At 45.9% G+C, this 22,189-nt stretch overlaps 1 protein-coding gene across 1 annotated transcript in view; it reads left to right on the forward strand.

Annotated features, from left to right (window-relative positions):
• Positions 1 to 22,189, forward strand: part of SLC7A14 (solute carrier family 7 member 14) — a 112,214-nt gene that overhangs the window by 83,039 nt on the left and 6,986 nt on the right. The window contains exons 5-7 of the mRNA XM_026007739.2: positions 2,418 to 2,564; positions 5,078 to 5,286; positions 7,654 to 8,531. Of these exons, the coding sequence (XP_025863524.1) occupies positions 2,418 to 2,564; positions 5,078 to 5,286; positions 7,654 to 8,531 (1,234 nt within the window). The remainder of the gene's footprint in view (positions 1 to 2,417; positions 2,565 to 5,077; positions 5,287 to 7,653; positions 8,532 to 22,189) is intronic.

Below are 22,189 nucleotides of genomic sequence, written 5' to 3' on the forward strand. Positions count from 1 at the left end.
TAGGTCCCCAGTGATTCCTCACATGGTGTGGCTTATAAACCTCTCGTCTTGTTCTAGGTAGATTTACCCCAGAGTTCTAATTGAAGACACTTCCACCCCCCTTTCCGTAGTAGTGAGGGCTGGCAACCCCTAGGAACTTTAGATCTAGCACTGACTACATCAAATAGCGTAGCCCTGTAGCCCTGGGGCATCCTAACTGGGAGCTGATACATCATCAGACTGATTGTCATAACAGATCTGTATGATTTACAGTTGTGTGCACGTGCATGTATGTATAAGGGATGAAGGATGTTAAAGGAAGAGAACCTACTTTCTGGAAGCTATCTTAAAGCAAGGTTTTCCTTGATGGGGGCGATTTAGGGAGTCTGCAATCCCAGCATCTGTTCTTCCCTAAAGACCAAAAACATTTTCTAGACAAGTGAAAACAAGCACATTTCCAAACCTGTGAACCTCCATGCACAATGAAGTGAGGTCTGTTTGTTCTCCTTGTCTGGAGGCCCAAACACTTTCAGTTCCCTGAAATGAAGGGCTTAACTGAAGTGAAATTAGAAGTTTTAACTCTCCTACCAGAAAGTAGCCCTCCGAGAACAATTGCTTGTTTGAGAAGTTCTTTCTACCTGAGTTATTACAATAGACCAGGAGTTCTTAGGCTGTTTTGTACCACGTTCTCCTTAGCAGTTTGGTGAAGACTCTGAATTCCTTCTAAGAATCATGTTTATAAATGGATAACCTAATTACATAGGAATTCAAAAGTAATCAAATATAAAAACATAATTTTAAATATTTTTAAACTGGAATATAATAACAATGGGCTATGCTCTAATAGTGTTTTAAATATTGATATCTACGTCTAATAAATATCATAATTTGGAAGTAGCAAAAAGCACCAGCAATATTTCAACATTTCTGCAAAAATCTATTATGGAAATATATATCTGATTGCTATTGGCGACAAAGTCACAGGTACTGTTTGTCACCTACAGTTGTAATTAAAAGAAATGCTAATGTTCAATCAGAGGTTAGTAAAGATAAAGATGTAATCTCTTCCCAGCAAAACTCACAGGCCCCCTGAGTTGAATGGACCCCAGGAGAAGAGCCTCCAATTAGGGAATCGAAACTTTAGAATCCTAATGAGAGAGACCATAGAAATGACCAAGTCATTTTACCAGTGAGCAAAACTTGCTTTTGAGGTTTGAGAAGATCTTCAGCTTGTAGTGTACTTGGTAGGTTCCAGCACTTAGTATTTCATCGTTAATTATGGCGAAACCAGTGGGAAAGGTTAAGAGTGAACATTTGGGCACAGTTTAATCTTCTTGGCACATGTTTTGAATTTCATCATTTATAAGCTGTATGTGGAGAAAACGGGAAAAAATGGTCCATCCGACAACAAATCTCACTCCTGAACCCCTGGCTAGAGCTTACATACTGCCGAGGCCCCTCACCCTATGTATACAGATCTAGAAAAAGCTCGCTCACCCTCCCCTAAAGGGACATTCCCCAAGCATTGGAAGAGGCACACTTTTTACTTTCTGCTGACACTGAGAATGCTAAGGTGGGGAAACTTTGCTTAAACTTTAGTTGATTCTTTGGAAGAAAGTAACATACCCCTCACGGGAAGACTCTCACTGATGTCTTGACTTATCAACAACCCTTGGAGCCACGCAGCCTCCCGTCCAACAGACATCCAGCAGATGTCACTGGATACCACCTCCACAGCCCTACACTGCCTCTTACCACATATCTTTTCCTGCCTTAGAGCCCAACTGGGTCACTCAAGCACCCAAAGGAGTAGAAAAATCCAATTGTCGCTACCCGTCTTCCCATGAAAGACAATAGGATATCTGAAGATCTGAACATCTTTTATACCATTTCAGATCTAGAAGTCACCACAGAGATGATCCATCAGGGGCACTAGTGGTAATTTGGGCAGGGACAGTTTTTTGAACCCTGTACACTAAATGCACATGCCCCATGTCTCCATGACCAGCACAAGTGGCTCCTCACATTTCCAAACATCTACTAAAGGAAGTCACACACCCTCTGATTGTGGATGAGCACCATTGAATGAAAATAAAGCACAGAGAGGTCAATGAGTTCCCCCAAGGCACAAGGATAGCCAATTCATTACTTCACTTACAACCCCATTTAGTTCCAAAGATGATTTGAATGTATTGAACAACCCAGTTCTTATTTGGCCAAAATTCTCCTCATCTCTGTTTTACACATGAGGGAACTGCCCAGGGTCACACAGCTAGAAAGTACAGGAGATCAGAACTCAAACAGTGAGCACAAGCTCCGCCACGCTACTCCCACGCTGCTCAGTAACGTCCCCAGATACTGGGCAGTTGTCATACCACATACTAGGCCCTGGTGCTGCCCTGACACTCTGAGTCTGAGAAATGCCATTGTCCCACCAGGTGCTGCAAGGAGCAGCCACGTGTTTCTATGCTTTCATTGGCTTTGACATCATCGCCACCACCGGAGAGGAAGCCAAGAATCCAAACACGTCCATCCCGTATGCTATCACCGCCTCCCTGGTCATCTGCCTGACAGCATATGTATCTGTAAGTACTACATCCTTTTGGGACCATCCTGATGGTCTTGTCATGTTCAGCCTTAAAATGTAGCTCCAGGACTGGGTTACAGGAAGTGTCAGGAAGCGACCCCTTCGTCATGCTATCGTAGTGTCTGTACGCATGTGTCCACACACCCTCTACCCCCACCCACCAATGACAAGAAGAAAATCAGGTCTCCAAACTGGAGAGCAGCAGCCCCAGGCCCTCACTTCAGCCCTGGCCTCCAAGTCTCCATCCCACTCCTCCCCACACACAGGCTCTGGGTGTCGGCTGCTGCCCAGGGGATGGTGTACAGGGAGTGGGCTGCTGTCCAAGGAGCTCAGATCATAGGCTGGCAGTAACGGGTGGGTGTGCAAGCAGAGGCATTGTGGACCTCTGTGCACCCTCCTCAATGCTCTTCTGTCTTCTGGGAGCTTCCCGGCAGCGAGAGGCAAGGCTCTCCCAGAGTGGGGAGAGAGTACATCATCCTCTAGAGACACTCTTCCCCTTAAATCTCAGGGGAAATGCAATTTCTCTCTACTGCTGCTCCCTCTTTTTATACCGCTCCAAGCTTCTCTTTAAGATTTTCCTGCCAAGGAAGCCTTCAGCCTTGTCTTCTCAGGATCACCTCCCTGAGATGCTCTTCACACTTAGGATGTGTCATTTCCCAGCTCCCACCCCAGAATTTCTATCACGGAAATAGTTCACCACAGCCAATACCCCCCCTCTGCCCTTGGCAATGGAGAGAACCAGCTGACAAGCCAATAGGTATGTGGTTACACAAATGCCCCAATCCCTGACGGTCCCACTCACTTCAGTTACCACAAATAGGAAAGAGCCAGCAGCTGGAGATGTGCCCCATCAGCTCTGCTACCCCTGCTGCATAGCATAGGAAAAGCACCTCCTTCCCAAAAACTAAAACAAAACAGAAACGTCTTTAGCAACTAGGAAAGCCAGAGCAGTGGCTGGCTTGATCAGTGAGGCAAGCTGCAAAGTAAGATTGTCCTGGACAGCAAAGGAAAACACAAGAGCAGCCTTGGATGTTGTTTACAGGAATTCAGCTGCCTCTCACCATTGTTTCATGAGTGGGTCAATTATCACCTCCCCCTACGCACACATAGGCAAGTGGCTTCATCTTATCCATACCCTGGTTATCCCTGCAGAGAGTGTTCAGGGAGTGGGGAGTGGGGGTGGTGTGAGGGGAGCAGCAGAGACCATCTGCTCTGCATTTCCCCTCTTATTGCTCCCTCACATACAACCCCCTCTCCCAGGGGCCAACCCCTGCGGCACAGAAAATAAGGTTAATAAACACAATTCCTTTCTTAGAATAGTGCTTTGTAGACTACCGAGTACTTCTATGTATCTATCCACGTTTTGCCCATCCCGATCTAACGTGAGCAGCAGGCTCAAAGCAAATTGCTGTAGGAATCAATCCCACTCTCCTCCAGCCCACTCCCAAAGGGGATGTTGTAAGTGATGAGGTTGCCGGGAAACATTCTCTTCGAGAACACCTGGCCCTTGCCCATGCCTCAGGGGCTGTTTGGTGTTGTACTGGTTAGCAGGCTGCCATTCCATCGCCAGGAGAAGAGCCAAACTGCTGACATATGGTGGTCCCTCTGGCTGTCCTCGCTAGCAGCCCATGGCTTCGCTGGAGAATTTTAGCTCCTGAGGAATATGGAAAGAAGTGGTCTGGAAATGTACCACCTTCTCTTTTTCAGGCTCTGAACTCCCTTCCGGATGCCAGCATTGGCCTCTGCTGGCCAGGGGAAGCCTGGCCTTTGACCAGTAGCTTCATTGCCCAGAGACAAGAGGAAGGGATGTTATGGCAGATTTATGACACATGAAGGAAGGTAGTCCTGGAAGGCAAGTGATTCTTGGCTAAGCAGAGCCACTCTTACAACCCCAGAGCAGAACTGGGTTCCATCCTAATCCCATATTTTGTTTGTTGGTCTGCCTGGCTCCTGACACTGAGCTACAGAGAGGAAATGGAAATAGGAGTCTTATCTGGGTCCCATCTGTTAACTGGCTATGGACCTCTGACCACTTATCTTCTATCTCTGGGCTTCAAGGTGAAAGGGAGCATACAGTTAAGACTATATAGGATCCTGAAAGTATAAAAGAAATGAGAGTCTCGCCCATGTGAGTAGGGTGCTCATGGTCACTGCTAGGCCCTGGCGCCAGTGCCTGTGGCTGTAGTTTCCTCCACCTGGTACTATCTGCTCTTCATTGAACTGTCCATGTAGTTCTGTTGTTGTGAGGCTTAAATACCCACATACTTATTCCTCAGATGTGAAAGGGCCAGAGGAGGAGGTGTTGGGGGTCATCTACTCAAGTCCACTACATTCTAACGTGAGGAGAAAATACTGAGACCAAGAGCTCTGGAGGCCAAAGGACTGGTCTAAATAAGGGCACATGCCGTCAAGTGGCAAATCCAGAGTCTTGGTCTCTTTGTCTCCTATGGGACATCTGTCCATGCTGATAGTCCTCTCTACCTCCAACCATGTTTTCTCTTGTTTTAACAGGTGAGCATGATCTTAACCTTGATGGTGCCATACAATGCCATCGACACGGAATCTCCCCTCATGGAGATGTTTGTGGCTCATGGGTTCTATGCTGCAAAATTTGTAGTGGCCATTGGGTCAGTTGCAGGACTGACGGTCAGCTTGCTGGGCTCCCTCTTCCCAATGCCAAGGGTCATTTATGCCATGGCTGGTGATGGGCTCCTCTTCAGGTAAGGGCTATGCTCCATGAAATTTATTCTATTCCGGCATGCCTGTCCAGGGAGAATGTCACCCACTGTCAGCCTGACTATAATCTTGATGTGAGTATATGTCACAGAGACTATGGAATTTGTCATATATCCTGACAAAGAGTTTGAGTAAAGAGAATATAAGCCCTGAAAGAGTCCCTCAGTTTGAGTCTGGGTCCCTCAATCTAGCACAAACTGAAATGTTCCCCTAACGGCCCCTCCCCTCCTGTTTGGCATTGTGTGTTCCCTTGTGAAGATTGTGGGTGTCCAACTGTCACACCGGCTGGCTTCCAGAAGGAAGGACCCATCCCAGGAACATCTTAGGCCTGCCCCTCACATTGAGGACTGGTACCGCCCATCTCTCCACTGCCCCTCTGAAGCTGAAAACATTCAAAGCTACTGTCACAGGGAGGATAAGACCATCTGAACAGAGCCTAAAAACATAGCAAAAGTGGCTGCCATTTATTGAACATTTGTGATCCTGGGCGCTTTGTATATGTGCTGTCGAAGTGAGCACTGTCCTGTGTGCTTTGTATATAGTATCCTAGTTAGTTGTCACAATGACTCTGTTTTGCAGATGAATAGAGTAGATGAGAATACTCAGAGAGGTAAAAAAAATTAAAAAAAAAAAAAAAAAACTTGCCCCAATCCCCCAGCTGCTGAGTAGGGGGCAGTATTTAAACTCATGACTGAGGGGATCCCTGGGTGGCGCAGTGGTTTGGCGCCTGCCTTTGGCCCAGGGCGTGATCCTGGAGACCCGGGATCGAATCCCACATCGGGCTCCCAGTGCATGGAGCCTGCTTCTCCCTTTGCCTGTGTCTCTGGCTCTGTCTCTCCTTCTATCTCTCAAGAATAAATAAATAAAATCTTAAAAAAAAAATTTAAAAAAAAATAAAATAAAATAAACTCATGACTGACTCTAAAGACCAGATTTTTACCCACACCAATATACGGGCTTCTAGCCCCTACATTGGTCATGAAGTGGTCAATCTGCCCATGAACACAAAGGGAATGCGGCCCACCTCTTGGTTCCCAGTGCTTACCGTATGAGGGCCCTGCAGCAAAGGCATTCTTCAGGTGCGCAAAACTAGTCCTAAAGCATAGAGGCCAAGGAGCTCTCAGGGGTATGGGGGGGATCCTGTCAGGGACTGTCTGCCATCAGCTGTCATCTTCTGCTTCATTTCCCCTGCATACCCTCGAAGTCATCACCAGGTCAGAGCTGCCATATTTGGGGAGCTGGACAGATCAAGAAGAGCTGATTATCATGGAGATGTGACAACTTCACACATCCAACAGGTTTTTCCACTGTCAAAGAAAACTAAGAAGAAAGATGCTGGGGTCCCAAGCATGTGTAAAACACGAAAATAAGGAAAGGAGACCTGGGTGGCTCAGTTGGTTAAGTGGCTGACTCTCAATTCCAGCTCAGATCATGATCTCAGGGTTGTGGGATCAAGCCTCACATTAGGCCCCCCACTAAGAATGGAGTCTGCTTAAGATTCTCTCTCTCCCTGTGCCCCTCCTCCCACCCCCACACATGCTCCCTCTTTCTCTCTCTTTAAAAAAAAAAAAAGGAAAGGAAAAGAGAAGAGAGAAATGGAAGAGAGGATAGGAGGAGAGTGAGGAGGAAAGCAGGAACTGACTTAAGGCCCACAGGAACTGCTAAGAAGCATCTGCCATTCATTCACCTCTGTTGGTCTTCTCCAGTGGGTAATTGGATTCAGGCTGGATTTAGCCTGAATCTATGAGCACGTGTTCTGAATTATTGTGCTATTTTGCCAACCAAAACCCCTGCACTTTCGTTGTAGAGCAGTGTTCCTCAAGCTTGGCATAAATCAAAATCCACTGGAGGTTTTCTAAAGCATAATTGGCTAGGCCCCATGCCCAGAGATTCTGATATAATAGGTCTCTGGTGAAACCTGAAAATACATATTTCTAATAAGCTCCTAGGTGATACTGATGCTGCTGATCCATAGATTGACCACACTTTGGGTAACACGGGTCTAGGGAACCCCAAGCAGGTATATGAATTCTCCACCTATCACTTCTTCCTCGCAAAGCTTGCACTTCAACTCAGGTTTCTGACATCCTTCCTAGATTCAATCAACCCTTCACATCACATAATGAAGTAGGAACTTTAATAAAGAAGTTTGCCTCAAAACTAAGGCATTAAAGTAAATTCTTTTAAAATTATATTCCAGGAACCAAATCCTGCAGTAGGAATAGCCACAGTAGTGAAAGCAGGGAACCCAGAAGTAAATTGGAGGAGCAGGACCAGGAGGAGTTCAGCCAGGGGAGAGTCCGTCACCATCTGTAGCTCCCTGCTAACCCTCTGCTTGCCCCTCCTTCCAGGTTCCTGGCCCACGTGAGCTCCTACACGGAGACGCCGGTGGTGGCCTGCATTGTGTCAGGGTTCCTGGCAGCTCTGCTCTCTCTACTAGTCAGCCTGAGAGACCTGATAGAGATGATGTCCATCGGCACACTTCTTGCCTACACCTTGGTTTCTGTCTGCGTCTTGCTCCTTCGATACCAACCAGAGAGTGACATTGATGGTTTTGTCAAGTTCTTGTCCCAGGAGCACACAAAGAAGAAGGAGGGCGTCCTGGCTGACTGTGAGAAGGAAGTTTGTTCTCCTGTGAGTGAAGGGGAAGAGTTTTCTGGCCCAGCCACCAACACATGTGGAGCCAAAAACCTGCCATCTCTGGGGGACAACGAGATGCTCATTGGCAAATCTGACAAGTCAGCCTACAACGTGAACCATCCCAACTACGGCACCGTGGACATGACCACAGGCATAGAAGCTGATGAATCTGAGAACATTTATCTCATCAAGTTAAAGAAGCTGATTGGGCCCCGTTACTATACCATGAGGATCCGGCTGGGCCTTCCAGGCAAAATGGACCGGCCCACGGCAGCTACGGGGCACACGGTGACCATCTGCGTGCTCCTGCTCTTCATCCTCATGTTCATCTTCTGCTCCTTCATCATCTTTGGTTCCGACTACATCTCAGAGCAGAGCTGGTGGGCCATCCTCCTGGTTGTTCTGATGGTGCTGCTGATCAGCGCCCTGGTGTTTGTGATCCTGCAGCAGCCAGAGAACCCCAAAAAGCTGCCCTATATGGCCCCCTGCCTCCCCTTCGTGCCTGCCTTTGCCATGCTGGTGAACATCTATCTCATGCTAAAGCTCTCCACCATCACATGGATCCGGTTTGCAGTCTGGTGCTTTGTGGGTAAGCAACTTCCTTTGGAGCCTTGAGAGTTCCCTCTCAAGGCCTTGAACCGGCTTATCCCAAAATTGCCTCCTAGCTGGACTAGGCATCTCCATTGCAAGAGAAATCTGGCTGGGTCTATGGACCTTTGCTTTGTGCATTAGAGTCAAGAAAGCCAGTTTCTGCCTGTTACAGTCTTGGTCACTGGTTCTGAAGAATGATGCCGATCAATCCATCACTTCATTGAATATTATTACTGGACATTCTTTTTATGGATAATGAATTCCATAAAAAGTCCACTTAAAATGAATCCACATAATAAAGGGACGAAAATAGCACAGTTAAAGTGAGAGTAGAAAACTTTGACTGGAATTCTGGCTTAGAAACTAAAAGTTATGGGGAAAAAAACACAATTTTTCTTACATTTGACAAAATAAAATTAAAATACCAATCATGCCCTAATTTTTTAAATGAGCAAAGTGTGAATTAAGTGTGGATTTTTTGGCATAATTTTTCTGAATAAATAAATTATACCATTTAACATCCCCACTTCATATTGACTTTTATAAAATATTCAAGACCTTTTCCTTTTTTTTCCCAGGATTCTTTCTTCATCCTTCGATACTCCAATCATTCTCTTGCGAAGCACCCATCATGCCATCCATCTTACTGATTTTCTCTTCCTCTATTGATAACTGATAGGACTCTGCCAGCTTCCCAACTGTTCACAGTTGCAGGTGTAAATCAGAAGATGCTCTTTCTAAATCCACTTTTATCACTTTTGAAGAGTCCTGCACCTTTCCTAAGATTTTTAATTTCCCTTTGTGATCAATTTATATTATATTCACACTACATGTTTCTCATACCCAATAAGCGCTGATGTTCATGAGATGGCTAGGGATTAGTGCTCAGGATAACGTGAGAGGGATGTTTAAATGAAAACGAATTTTAAAGTTCCTTAGACACCATCTTGACAAATCGGTAGCCCTGAGGTCAGGAATATGGGTGTTTAGCACTGTGTCCTCGGTGCCTGGAACACAGCGCGTGCTTAATAAATACTTCTCTATGACTAATGTTCAGATGAGAAAAAAGAAATAGCTGGAAAGGAACTCCAGGAGGTAGAATTTAAACTGTAAGCCTAGGGGTCCCTGGGTGGCTTAGTCAGTTAAGCGTCTGCCTTTGACTAAGTTCATGATCTCAGGGTCCTGGGATCGAGCCCCGAGTTGGGCTCGCTACTCAGAGCCTGCTTCACCCTCTCCCTCTGTTATCGCTCTTGTTCTTACTCTCTCCCAAATAAATAAATGAAACCTTAAAAAATAAAAACAAAAAACCGTAAGCCTATCAGATAAGACTTACATAGGGGAAAGTGGAGTAAAAACAGTGCTCAAAAGAAAGTGCCTAAGTCTTCCAGCAGATTCTTCCCCACGAAAGGCCAGCCTGTGTCTTCTTGTAAACATCCTGTCCCAATTTTTCACAATTCTAAGTCTCACCCATTGTTAGACGTTCAGGGGAGTTCTTGAGAGAACCCCACTAATTTGTCAAGGTTTTAACTACTTACATGATTTATTCAGAACCTCTCCTCCATTTAAGTATTTTTCCACTGGAACATATAGCTAACCGATGGAAAGGTTCTACTGTGGGTAGAAGCGACTGAAGAAGGTAGAAATATTTCAGTCATGTATTTGCTAAATAATTGAAGACATAGACATGAAGACAGGCAATTATTCATTCATTCCTAGAATCTTTTTTTTTAAAGATTTTATTTATTCATGAGAGACACAGAGAGAGAGGCAGAGATACAGGTAGAGGGAGAAGCAGGCCCCATGCAGGGATCCTGATGCGGGACTCGATCCCAGGACCCCGGGATCACACCCTGAGCTGAAGGCAGACGCTCAACCACTGAGCCACCCAGGCGTCCCCATTCCTAGAGTCTTAAAGCTGGAAGTGACCTTCAATATCTAGCACAATGTTACCCACAGTGTGGTGACCATTCCATCAGTAATATTTGGGCTGATTTCAGAGAGTATATGAATGAATATTTTTTGAGCTTTTAAAAATTTTACATAGTGGGCTGCCTGGGTGGCTCAGTTGGTTAAACATCTGCCTTTGACTCAAGTCATGACCTCAGAGTCCTGGGATCAAGCTCCGTGTTGGGCTCCCTGCTCAGCAAGGATGCTGCTTCTCCCTCTCCCTCTGTGCTTGCTCTCTCTCTCCAGTAAATAAATAAAATCTTTTTTAAAAATTTAAAATATTACATTGTTATTATATATATATTTTTTCACATACACCAGAAAAAAGTTAGATAGATAGATAGATAGATAGATAGATAGATAGATAGATAGACTCACATGGATCTGATGGTTATTTTTTAAATTTAAAAAGTGAATCAAATTAAAGAAAAAAACATGAGTCCTAGGACCGGTGCCATGGTTCATAGTAATAATTAACACTTAATATTGCCCTTACCACATACCAGCCATCATGCGAGGGCTTTCCTCACGCTGACGTACGTAATCCTCACGACGACCTTCATCTTACAGATGAGGAAACTGAGGCACTTCACCGAGGTCACACAGCTAGAGTTTGGTAGAACCAAAATTAGGTAGTGTGGGCCCAGGGGTCATGACCCTGTGTAGCCACCACAGTAAATATGTGGTATAGAAATAACTTAAGCTGGAGAAACCCCAACATCTTGTACCCCTCCCCACTTCTCCCTCTGTGCACTTCACAGATGATGAACCTGAACCTCTGAAAGGTCAAATAACATGCTCAAGGTCAACAGGAATAACTGGAAGCTCCTCACAGAGCTACTATTAAAATCCAGCGTTCTCCACACGCGGATCCGCAGCCCGCATCTCCCCACCAGGGCACCCCTGAGCATCCTTCCTACTGGATCCGAATGTTGGATCTGTGGTTTGTACAGATTAACGCCTACCATCGGGGCTGGGTTCACAGGGCACAAGCTCTGCAGTCACACAGGGCCCCGCCGGGGTCCAATGCTCGGCTGCTGCTTCCTTGAATTCTTAACAACTTTTTTTTTCTTAACAACTTTTTAACAAGAGGCCCTATGGTTTCATTTTGTACCGGGGCCCACAAATTACATCAGCACCCTGCATCTTGTCTATGATTTCTGGAGCACCAGAGGCATTTTTGCGAGAGTGGGAAGGTGGCAGGGACCCTTGTCTTTGGGGTCAAACTGCCCAGGTGCAAATCACAGGTCTGTCACTCCTGTGTCTTAGGACCTTGGGCAGTTCACTTAGCAACTTTGGGTCTCCATGCACTCACCTGTGAAAATGCAGATGACTCTACTAGTCTTGATCTGGTGCTGTTTGGGGCTTAAACAAGAAAAGGGGCACCTGGGTGGCTCAGCCTGTTAAGCGTCTGACTCTCGATTTTGGCTCAGGTCGTGATCTCAGGGTGGTGAGGTCAAGCCCCACGTCAGGCTCTGCGCTAAGCATGGAGCCTGCTTGGGATCCCCCTTCTCCCCTTCTCTCTCTGCCCCTCCCCTTTCTCTTTCTCTCTAAAATATAAGGAAATCTGTAAGAATCTTAAAAGAAAATATTGGGGAAAGTAATATGAATTATTTCTTTCCTGGCTTTCTTTTTCAAATCAAAAATGATTCATTGGCCCCGAGACTAGCTATCACATGCCAAAGCATAGCACAGCATGAACCTGTTCTGACTCAGGCTGCCCTCCCAGTTATCAAGTAGAAGAAAACTCCCAGAGAGCCTTTTGTAATCTTACTGATAGCATAAACTTCAAACTCGTTCCAGAAACGGATACTCCCCAACATGGGAGGATGTCACCCTGCAGCCTAGGGCTGGCCAGACAGAGAGCACAGGAGCTTGCAGCTCAGCAAGCACCCAGCTGCTAGCCACTAACTGCTCTAGCATCATGGTCTTTGAAGCCTGGCACCTGAGTAGCTTTGCCTAGAACAAAGATTCTCAACCTTGACTACACAGCAGAATCACCCGACTGCCACTGAACTATCCTGGGCCCAGGATCCCCTCCTCAGAGATTTCTTTATTAAGTTGGCCTGGTGTGGCCAAGAACTGGGTATCTTTTTAGACCTCTCCAGGTAATTTTAATGTGCGGTCAGGTTTACAATGATCTAGAACAGGGGTTCTCAAAGAGTGGTCCCAGGCCGGCAGCATCAATATTACATGGGAACTAGTTGGAAATGTGATTTTCTACCCCAGACCTAGCAAGTCAGAATCTCTGAGAGCAATTTGGGTTTTAGCAAACCCTACAGATTATTCTGATGCATGCTTAAATGTGAGAACCACGGACCTAGAGAGAAAAATAAGAAGATCATTAGTAAGCAGGGCAGATAATTTAATTACAAAAACTCCCTGTTTTTCAAAAACAAATTTTTACGTGTGTAAAATACATCTATCCCACAACCCCAAATTGGCCTATAAAATTTTCAAAGATCTAATAGATCTAATAGAGATCTAATTTTCAAAGATCTAGTATCCCACCTCTAACCTTCTGAGTCTCCAAAATGTCAGATTTTTCTTCTTAATTTCTCTATTCATAGTATAACTTTCCTGGGGAGAGCAGTAGAGATATTTTTAAATGGAGCTTCTTATGAAACATCAGCTACTTTTTAAAAAGAAGAATTACGTGGTTAGGCTGAGTCATAACTCGATAATCTTCTTAGGCACTTCTTTTTACCCAGGCTTCTCGAAATGAATCTTAATTACAGCATTTTTCTAACAATGTTTTTGCTAAGCTTTTGACCTTCAGATGAGCACGACTCATGGAGTAAAATAAGGCACAAGTCCCAACAAGATTACTCAGCGCCTGTTTCTTTTCCTTCAGAGAAATAACACACATAGCAAACGTTTGATAATCCGAACAAAATGGGCACAGAGCAGCCTTGGTTTTTCCCTTTTCTCTTAGATGAGGTGAGTTTGTAAAAGAACACATCAGGGGGGTGGACAGAGTCTCAGGCAGCCTGAAACTAGCAGTGACCAGTGATGACGCTATTCGGTGGCACTCTCCAGGTCTACTGTTGTGGACTTCAGGACTGTTGTGGGACTTCATTATAAGGTAGTCATCTGGTCGACCAGCTTCAGGACTGTTGTGGGACTTCATTATAAAGTAGTCATCTGGTCGACCAGCCTGTGGGTCCCCGCCCCCCAAGTGCTGCCACGTTCTCACCTGGAATCTTTTCAGCCCCTCTGAGAAAACACATTCTTATCTAAAGACTTAGAACAGACAGTGATGTGGCCACAAACTCCATAAACCCTGTACTAAAACATAACTTACAAAGAGAAGACACACCTATGGTCTTTACCTGAGCCATTATTTGAAAACCCTTTGGGTAATGGACTCAAAGCAGCTCTTGTCATGAAGGGGAGAGGAGAGGAGGAAGGGGGCCATGAACTGGAGGCAGTGAGGGCATCAAGATAAATCAATTCCTGAGCATACGTCCCATAAACAAGCTTGAAATTCTCCTTGTAGACAGAGGAGAAAACAATTGGCAACTTCATGAACTAAATCATGCTAAGAAGGGCAAAAAAAAAAAAAGAAAAAAAAAATCATGAAGGCCAGGATGAGGATGGCAGCAGGGCCAGTGCGATTCCAAGGAGGGAGTGTGGAGAGGATCCCGCTGACAGTTGAGGCTGCCTGTGGGCAGAGGGACGGTCCTGGACAGGGTATGTGTGGGGAAGAGGGCCTGGGATTGACCCCCCGGTCTATGCGTCTACGCGGGCAGCAGCTGCAGTGTTGGCTCTCCTTTGAGACCACAGAAGAAAGGGACGGGCGGGCCCGGGGGTGGGGTCATGGCAGGGACGAAAAGCCCTGGAGTAGGTGCCCACAGAACCTAGAACCCACTTAGGGTCAAAACACAGTGAGCCCTGAGCGGCCTTCCCTCAACACTGCATTTGTAAGATTCATCCGTGTTGTTGCTCGTGGTTTTAGTTTGGTCATTCTCCTTGGCCAGCCAGCCTTCCGCTGTGATAATAACATGCGGCTCTGGTGCCCACGGGCCTGCATCCATCCCAGTGCCCACGGGCCTGCATCCATCCCAGTGCCCACGGGCCTGCATCCACTCTAGTGCCCATGGATCAGTATCCATCCTGGTGCCCACAGGCCTGTATCCATCCTGGTGCCCACGGGCCTTCATCCACTCTAGTGCCCATGTATCAGTATCCATCCTGGTGCCCACAGGCCTGTATCCATCCTGGTGCCCACAGGCTTGCATCCACTCTAGTGCCCATGGACCAATATCCATCCTGGTGCCCACGGGCCTGTATCCATCCTGGTGCCCACGGGCCTGTATCTATCCTGGTGCCCACGGGCCTGTATCTATCCTGGTGCCCACGGGCCTGTATCCATCCTGGTGCCCACAGGCCTGTATCCATCCTGGTGCCCACGAGCCTGTATCTATCCTGGTGCCCACGGGCCTGTATCCATTCTAGTGCCCACAGACTATTTGATGGCTTCCAATCTGGAGCCATTACAAATAGAGCTGCTATGAACATTCCTGCACGTGTTGTTTGGTGGACACATGGACACATTTCCCTGGGGTTTCTGTTGAGTTAGAAGTGGAACTCCTGGCTTGGATTATTGCATTTTTAAAAAAATATATTCCTTTACAAGATTGCATTCTGGCTCATGGCCATTATACTCCTCAAATAAAATAAGGGCTCCCGGTTCCATTTTGCAGATGGGAAACTGAGGTATAGGGTAATGTGACTTTATGTTTGATTAGTTGCAGAGCCAGGGAGAGAATCTCCACCAGCCCCCCCAACCGCCCCACTCTACCTGACCCTGCTCTTCCTGGCCACACCATATTAAACAAACCTTATTGTCGTTATAATCAACAGGGCTTGCGGTGGTATTTTAAAAACTAACCAGTGAAGTGGGAGTTGGTAGGGATTGAAGTGGGTGGGGAGGACACCTTCTCATTACCATCCAGCCTTCCTCTCTGCGTTGGCAAATGTCTGTTTTGGAAAGTTGATCCTAGGGTAGTAAAAATAAAAAAGCCTCTGGGCATAACAAAGTGCCTCAGTTATCTGCGGCAGGCAGGGCTTCCTGCTGGAAAGTGAGCCCCAGGAAGAGGTAGCTCCACCCAGCCTGGGGTCAGGTGGCCCACCTCCTCTGGCCCAGAGCCTGGTACTGCCGACAGAGGACAGGAGGCTCCCAGGGGACTCTAGAGATCCAGCGGCAGCCCCTCGGCGTGCTAGTGGGGTTAGAAATCTGCTGTTACCATCTCCAGGTCACCCAGGCTCTTCTCAGAGTTGAGTTTTTGTTTGAGGTTTTTCCCTAATATGCCCCAGAGACCCCTGCCCCCTCCTGCCACCTCTCTCACCTGTAGGTTTGGGATCATTTACTTAATTTGCACAGATGGATCAACACAAGGAGAGTAAATTGGTGTTTTGGCCACTGATGCTCAGGTGTCCCAGCATCTGAAAGCAAGCCTGGCATTTCTCAACCTCCCCTGGAGGTGCCTGAGTGAGATGGAAACAGCCATCAGTTTAGACTCAATATTTATAAATTCCAGGGCCATTTCTTTTTTGGTTTTGTTTTATTTTTATTGAAGTTCGATTTGCCAACATATAGTATAATACCAGTGCTCATCCCATTGGATGCCTGTCACCCAATTACCCCATCCCCCAACCCCCCTCCCCTTCCTCAACCCTTTGTGTGTTTCCCAGAGTTAGGAGTCTCTCATGATTTGTCTGCCTCTCTAATTTTTCCCCACTCACTTCCCCTCCTTTACCCTATAATCCCTTTCATTATTTCTTATATTCCGCATATGAGTGAAACCACTTGATGACTGTCCTCCGATTAACTTATTTCACTCAGCATAATACCCTCCAGTTCCATCCACATAGAACCAAATGGTGGGTATTTGTCTTTTCTGATGGCTGAATGATATTCCATTGTATACATAGACCACAGCTTCTTTATCCATTCCTCTGTCGAAAGACTCATGGCTCTTTCCACAGTCTGGCTATTGTGGAAATTGCTGGTATAAACATCGGGGTGCAGGTGTCCCAGCGTTTCACTGCATCTGTATCTTTGGGGTAAATCCCCAGCAGGGCAATTGCTGGGTCGTAGGGCAGGTCTATTTTTACCTCTTTGAGGAACCTCCACACAGTTTTCCAGAGTGGCTGCACCAGTTCACATTCCCACCAACAGTGTAAGAGGGTTCCCTTTTCTCCGCATCCTCTCCAACATTTGTGGTTTCCTGTCTTGTCAATTTTCCCTATTCTCACTGGTGTGAGGTGGGATCTCATTGTGGTTTTGATTTGTATTTCCCTGATGGCCAGTGATGCGGAGCATTTTCTCATGTGCTTGTTGGCCATGTGTAGGTCTTCATTGGAGAAATGTCTCTTCATGTCTTCTGCCCATTTCATGATTGGATTGTTTGTTTCTTGGGTGTTGAGTTTAATAAGGTCTTTATAGATCTTGGATACTGGCCCTTTATCTGATAGGTCATTTGCAAATATCTCCTCCCATTCTGTAGGTTGTCTTTTAGTTTTGTGAACTCTTCCAGGGCCATTTTAATCACTGATTTATTAAACAGTTCCTAACCTCTTTGGGATGATGGACGAGAAAGGACTTTTTTACAAGGGTTTTACGATCACAAAGTGTCCTACCACAAAGAGAAGGCCCATTAAATTGCCCAAGACATAATTCTTCATCTTGTCTAGCCTCAACCTCTCTTGGGCACATTCTCCACCAGGGAATTTCTGTCTGGAAGAAGAGCCAGTGTCTCCTTTCAAATATTTCCCTTGGCTGTAAATGGCCTTTCGCGGGACGCATTACCATTACCTACGAGCAGGGCTGGCATCCAGCCCGTGTGCCCAGGTACAGCCATGTCTGTTTTTAAAACACTGATACACTTCTGTGCCTGTTGCTCACCAGCCGCTGCCCTAAGTGTCTCCCCTCTCAAAGATCTGTCAACGGAAAAGAAGTAACTCCAGCCCAGCAGGAGGGTCTCCAAGACCCTGATGCAACAAAAGAAGATAATTCCCTTCTGAGTTTTAACATCACACCTGCCTTTCATTTATTAAAAATAGAAAATGTGTAACTACAAAGCAATGGATCTAAGTTTTTAAAGAATAGCAGGATTAAATCGCAAGCATCCATTAGCCATCTCATTCTTGATGAGATGAGATCTTATTCTTGAGGCTTGGTTCCAAATGACTTCCAGCTTATGCCGAAAGCAAATCCTCTCTCAAAAGATAAAACTTTGCCATCTGTAAAGATTTACAAAGAATAGGACAGCAGTCCCAATGACAAGTAACAGTGCCCAAAAACTGTATCAAGCAGTAATAGCACCATCGGAGTCTTTAGCCTCATCAGGTGAAGAGTTTTTCCCAACCAGCTTAGTAACTCAGGGAGATTTTAATACTTCTGGATATCAGATGATATTAAGGAATTATTATTAGTTTTCAGATGTGATTGATTATGATACCAGGTTTTTTCAAGAAGTCTGTTTTAAAGATACATAGTTAATCATTTACAGGTGAAGCATAGGGAGGAAGGGATTTGTTTCAAAATAATCTGAAGACAAGGGCACAAGGAGGTGGGTGTCAGGAGGGAGCTAGTGCCAAGTACATGAGGTTCTTTATACTATTCTCTCTGCTTTGGTATATGTTTGCAATTCTTCAAACTAAAAAGCTAAGCAAAAAGTGTTTCAATCAGTCTATACCCCATGGCCAACCCTTGGTAGGTGAGAGAAGTAACAGATAGAGGCACTCTGGGTCAGGACACGGAGAGCCCCTGAAGGATTCACAGTCTGACCACTAACAGTGTTGCTGTGGAAAATCTCTTATTTTGTCCTATGCCCCAGTATCCTGTCTGTGAGATGCACATAATCATAACCTTCCCATTCCCTACCACCCGCCACCCGCCCCCCCACCCCCGCCCGGCCACATACACTCTCTCACTCACACTCACACTGACACTCACACTCACAGACATTCCCAAACAGCCTAGAAGGAATCTAAACAAGATAATATAACATTTGAACCCCCTGGGAGAAAGGTACAACATAAATAATGCATCATGAGGACCTCAGCACCCAGAAGTGTTGTGTGAAGTTCAGTTTAGATGATTCAGAATTCCCAGAATCCCAGCAGACTTTTCAGAAACTACCTCATGCTTAGTTTTCTAAGCCAACTGAAAAAAGGAGCAGAAACAAAACACCCTGCTTCTACACAGGAGGCTTTTAGCAGCTCTGTTTACTCCTCCGACACAAAGCCTTTGTTTATGCGTGACAGATGGTAGTACATGCTCCTCTTCTCTCTCTCTCTACCTCCCTTCTACCCTCCCTCCCTCACTTCATTTGTTCCCCTCTGTTTCTTTGTCCCCCTCTATTTTGCCTTTTCTCCAATCCCTGGTGCCTTAGACCACTTTTCTTGAGCTTACTCAAGTGCCAGCAACAAGGGCCAGACCTTTGTCCAGGCTGACCATTCATTCTATCAGGCTGCATGCCCACGGTCACTTGTTGGTTGAGAGCACTCATATTTGAAATATTTTATTAATTTATTTGAGAGAGAGAAAGAGAAAGAGCATGGCAGGGAGGGGCAGATCAAGAGAAAGAGAGAGAGAGTCTCAAGCAGACTCTGCTGAGCCCCAAGCCTGGCATGGGGCCCCGTCACACAACCTTGACATCACAACCTGAGCTGAAACCACGAGTCAGACACTCAACCGACTGTGCCACCCAGGCACCCAAAATATATTTTTGAAGACAAAATAACACACCATCAAAATGACAGGGCGTTCAGAGCAAACATCAAAAGGCCCATCAACATTTACAGGGCAGATTTCCATGAGTTGCCTTCTCAAAGTAATCATAGTCGATGCATTCGTGTGCACACAGGTTCCTTCAGACACAGCCATTCCCAAAGAACAAATGTAGACATTAACCTCTTACTCGGTATATACTGTGATAAGAATGGTCTATAAACCAGCCTGCAGAGGGCAGGTGTGAAGGTCTGGATATTCAAGAGTCTTCTCTCTATCCATGTGGAATGCTGTCTTGGCCTGTCTCCCAGCCTGTTTCCTTTTTCTGTAAAATAAAGGTGCCCAAACAGATCTATAGACTCTTTCAAGCTCTAAATATCTAGGATTCTATGAGGCTTTTCAAGAATTCCCATAAATCAGTCTAGCTGACCCCACCCCACCTGGTGGGGCAGGGAAAGGTCCGTCAGAACACATGTCAAACCGGTGCTTGAATGATGACCTGTGTGATGTCAGAACAGAGAACTTAGGGGCAAAGGGAAAAGGAAAAGAAATGGTATTAAGTTCAGTCGGGCAATGACTTCCTTAGAGAGGGTCGGAGAAGGGGATCAGATGGAAAGAATTGATATAATAGATTTCAAGCAGGAATAGGAGGCAAGATTTGACACCCGCTCTGACGTCTAAGAGAAAAAGAGAGCAAAAAGGCAAAAATGAGCAAAAAGAGGTGTGTGCCTATTGACTCCAACCGGTCTCCCGAAATTTATTCTCAAGTCTCAAGCATGCTTCCAATGGAGGCATTCTCCAAGAAGCAGCATACTGGCCCTTTTAGAAGGGGTCTTAACTTGATGCCTTGTCCTCCACAAGGGTAATAACTATCCCCCACGGCTACTCCCCACCCCCCAACAAGAAGGAGTAAAGAGCCGTGTTCAGAAAAATGAAGTCGCTATTTGAGAGTAGCTCCATCTGCAAATGATTAACTCTGGGATTTATTACCAATTAGGACTATAAATCTCTGCTTACTTTGGCTCCTGGAAAGTTGATTTCACTGGGGGTTGGGGTAGGGGGTGAGGAGAAAGTCATTTGAGACAAGGAGGGAGAAATCCAAGCTTAAAAAGACACACTTCAAATTCAAAAGGAGCAAGGTTTCTCAAGCACCAAAGAGGAAAGCAGAACTTGACCTTGCGGTTCTAAGCAAACAGCTGTAGATGCCTGCAGGGTTAGCAAAGTGAAATGGACTAGTGCCACTCCAAAGAGGGTGCCTGGGGTCTGGAAGCGGGTTGCATAAGCGAGTGGCATCCAGTGGCCGAGCCCTAATATGGCCGGTGTTCACAACGGAGTACAGGGCTCAGGAGCTTTATGGTCCTGATCTAAGGGGTTCCCAGTCTTGGCTGACCATTGGACTCACCTGTGAAGCTTTAAAACATACCTATGCTTTGATCACACTGCAGACCGATTAAATCAGAATCTCTAGGGCTGGGGCTTGGGCGAGAGGGCAGTTCAAAACCTCCCCAGGTGACCCTCTGGGGTCTGATCTCATTTCAGCCTCATGGCAATCCCAGGTTATAGGTACGGTCTTTCTATCATGAAGAGAAAACGGAGACACAAAGACGTGAAGCGACTGGTCCAGGGTAAGCCAGCTAACAGTGATGGGGGCAGGATTTGAACCCAGGGCTCACACTCTTCATCACCATGTCCTATTACCCCCCAAGGCTATGGTTCTCAGCTATTCCAAGCCCTGAGCTTTCATGAGCTTTTCAAGATAGAAAATGGGGTTTCTTGGGCCACCTGGGTGGCTCAGTGGTTCAGAGTCTGCCTTCGGCTCAGGTTGTGATCCCAGGGTCCTGGGATCGAGTCTTACATCAGGCTCCCCATAGGGAGCCTGCTTCTCCCTCTGCCTGTGTCTCTGCCTCTCTCCCATGAATAAATAAAACCTCAAAAATAAAGAAAATGGGATTTCTCAAACTATTTTTTAAGGGTTACTTATTTATTTATGTATTTATTTATCTTAAGAGAGAGGGAGCATGAGCAAGAGGGGCAGAGGCAGAGAGAATTCAAGCAGGAACACCTGGGTTGCTCAGCAGTTGAGCGTTTGCCTTTAGCTCGGGTTGTGATCTTGGGGTCCTGGGATCGAATCCCGCATCAGGCTCCCTGCATGGAGCCTGCTTCTCCCTCTGCCTGTGTCTCTGCCTCCCTCTCTGTGTATCTCATGATTAAAATTTTAAAAGTCTAAAAAAAAAAAAAAAAAAAAAAGAATCCCAAGCAGACTCCTCATTGAGCATGCCTGATTGCAGGGCTCAACCTCAGGACCCTGAGATCACCACCTGAGCCGAAACCAAGGGTCAGATGCTTAACCGACTGCACCACCCAAGCACCCCTCAAGTTATTCTTATATGTAATTTCAAAAAAAATTATAATAGAAATGAAATATTAGCCCTTATTTAATGCTACACATTAACTAGGCAAGCAATGTCTTCCTCCTGCTTGCAATGTCATCAAATAAGGAGGTTGCACTGGAAATGTCATGCTCCTCAGGAGTTCTCATTCATTCACTCAACAAGCATTCATTAAGTGCCAGTCTTCTGCAGAGTCTATGAAATGGAACCTCCTTGTGCAGATAATCACACAGTAGATGTTCTTAGGGCCTTAGTGGCAGGCACCAGACACCCCAAGAGCCCACAGAAGAAAGTGAACAGCTCTGAGTGGCCGCAGTCCATACGATACTCCTTTGGTGAATGAAAAAAGGCAAAGTAAACCACAGGGCATTATACGCACACCGCTCAGGGGTGAAACGAAAGATGGAGTCCCTAACTGGAGGTGAGAGATAATAAAATACTGTAAGAAAAAAAAATAAAAATAAAAATAAAAATAAAATAAAATACTGTAAGAAGGGTAGGGACCTACTGTGGGTGACTCACAAAAACTTAAGCCAGGGTGGAAAATGCAAATTCCCAGTTGGCACCTACATGACAGTA

Source organism: Vulpes vulpes, chromosome 3 (assembly GCF_048418805.1).
Source record: "Vulpes vulpes isolate BD-2025 chromosome 3, VulVul3, whole genome shotgun sequence".
Taxonomy (NCBI): Eukaryota; Metazoa; Chordata; class Mammalia; order Carnivora; family Canidae; genus Vulpes; species Vulpes vulpes.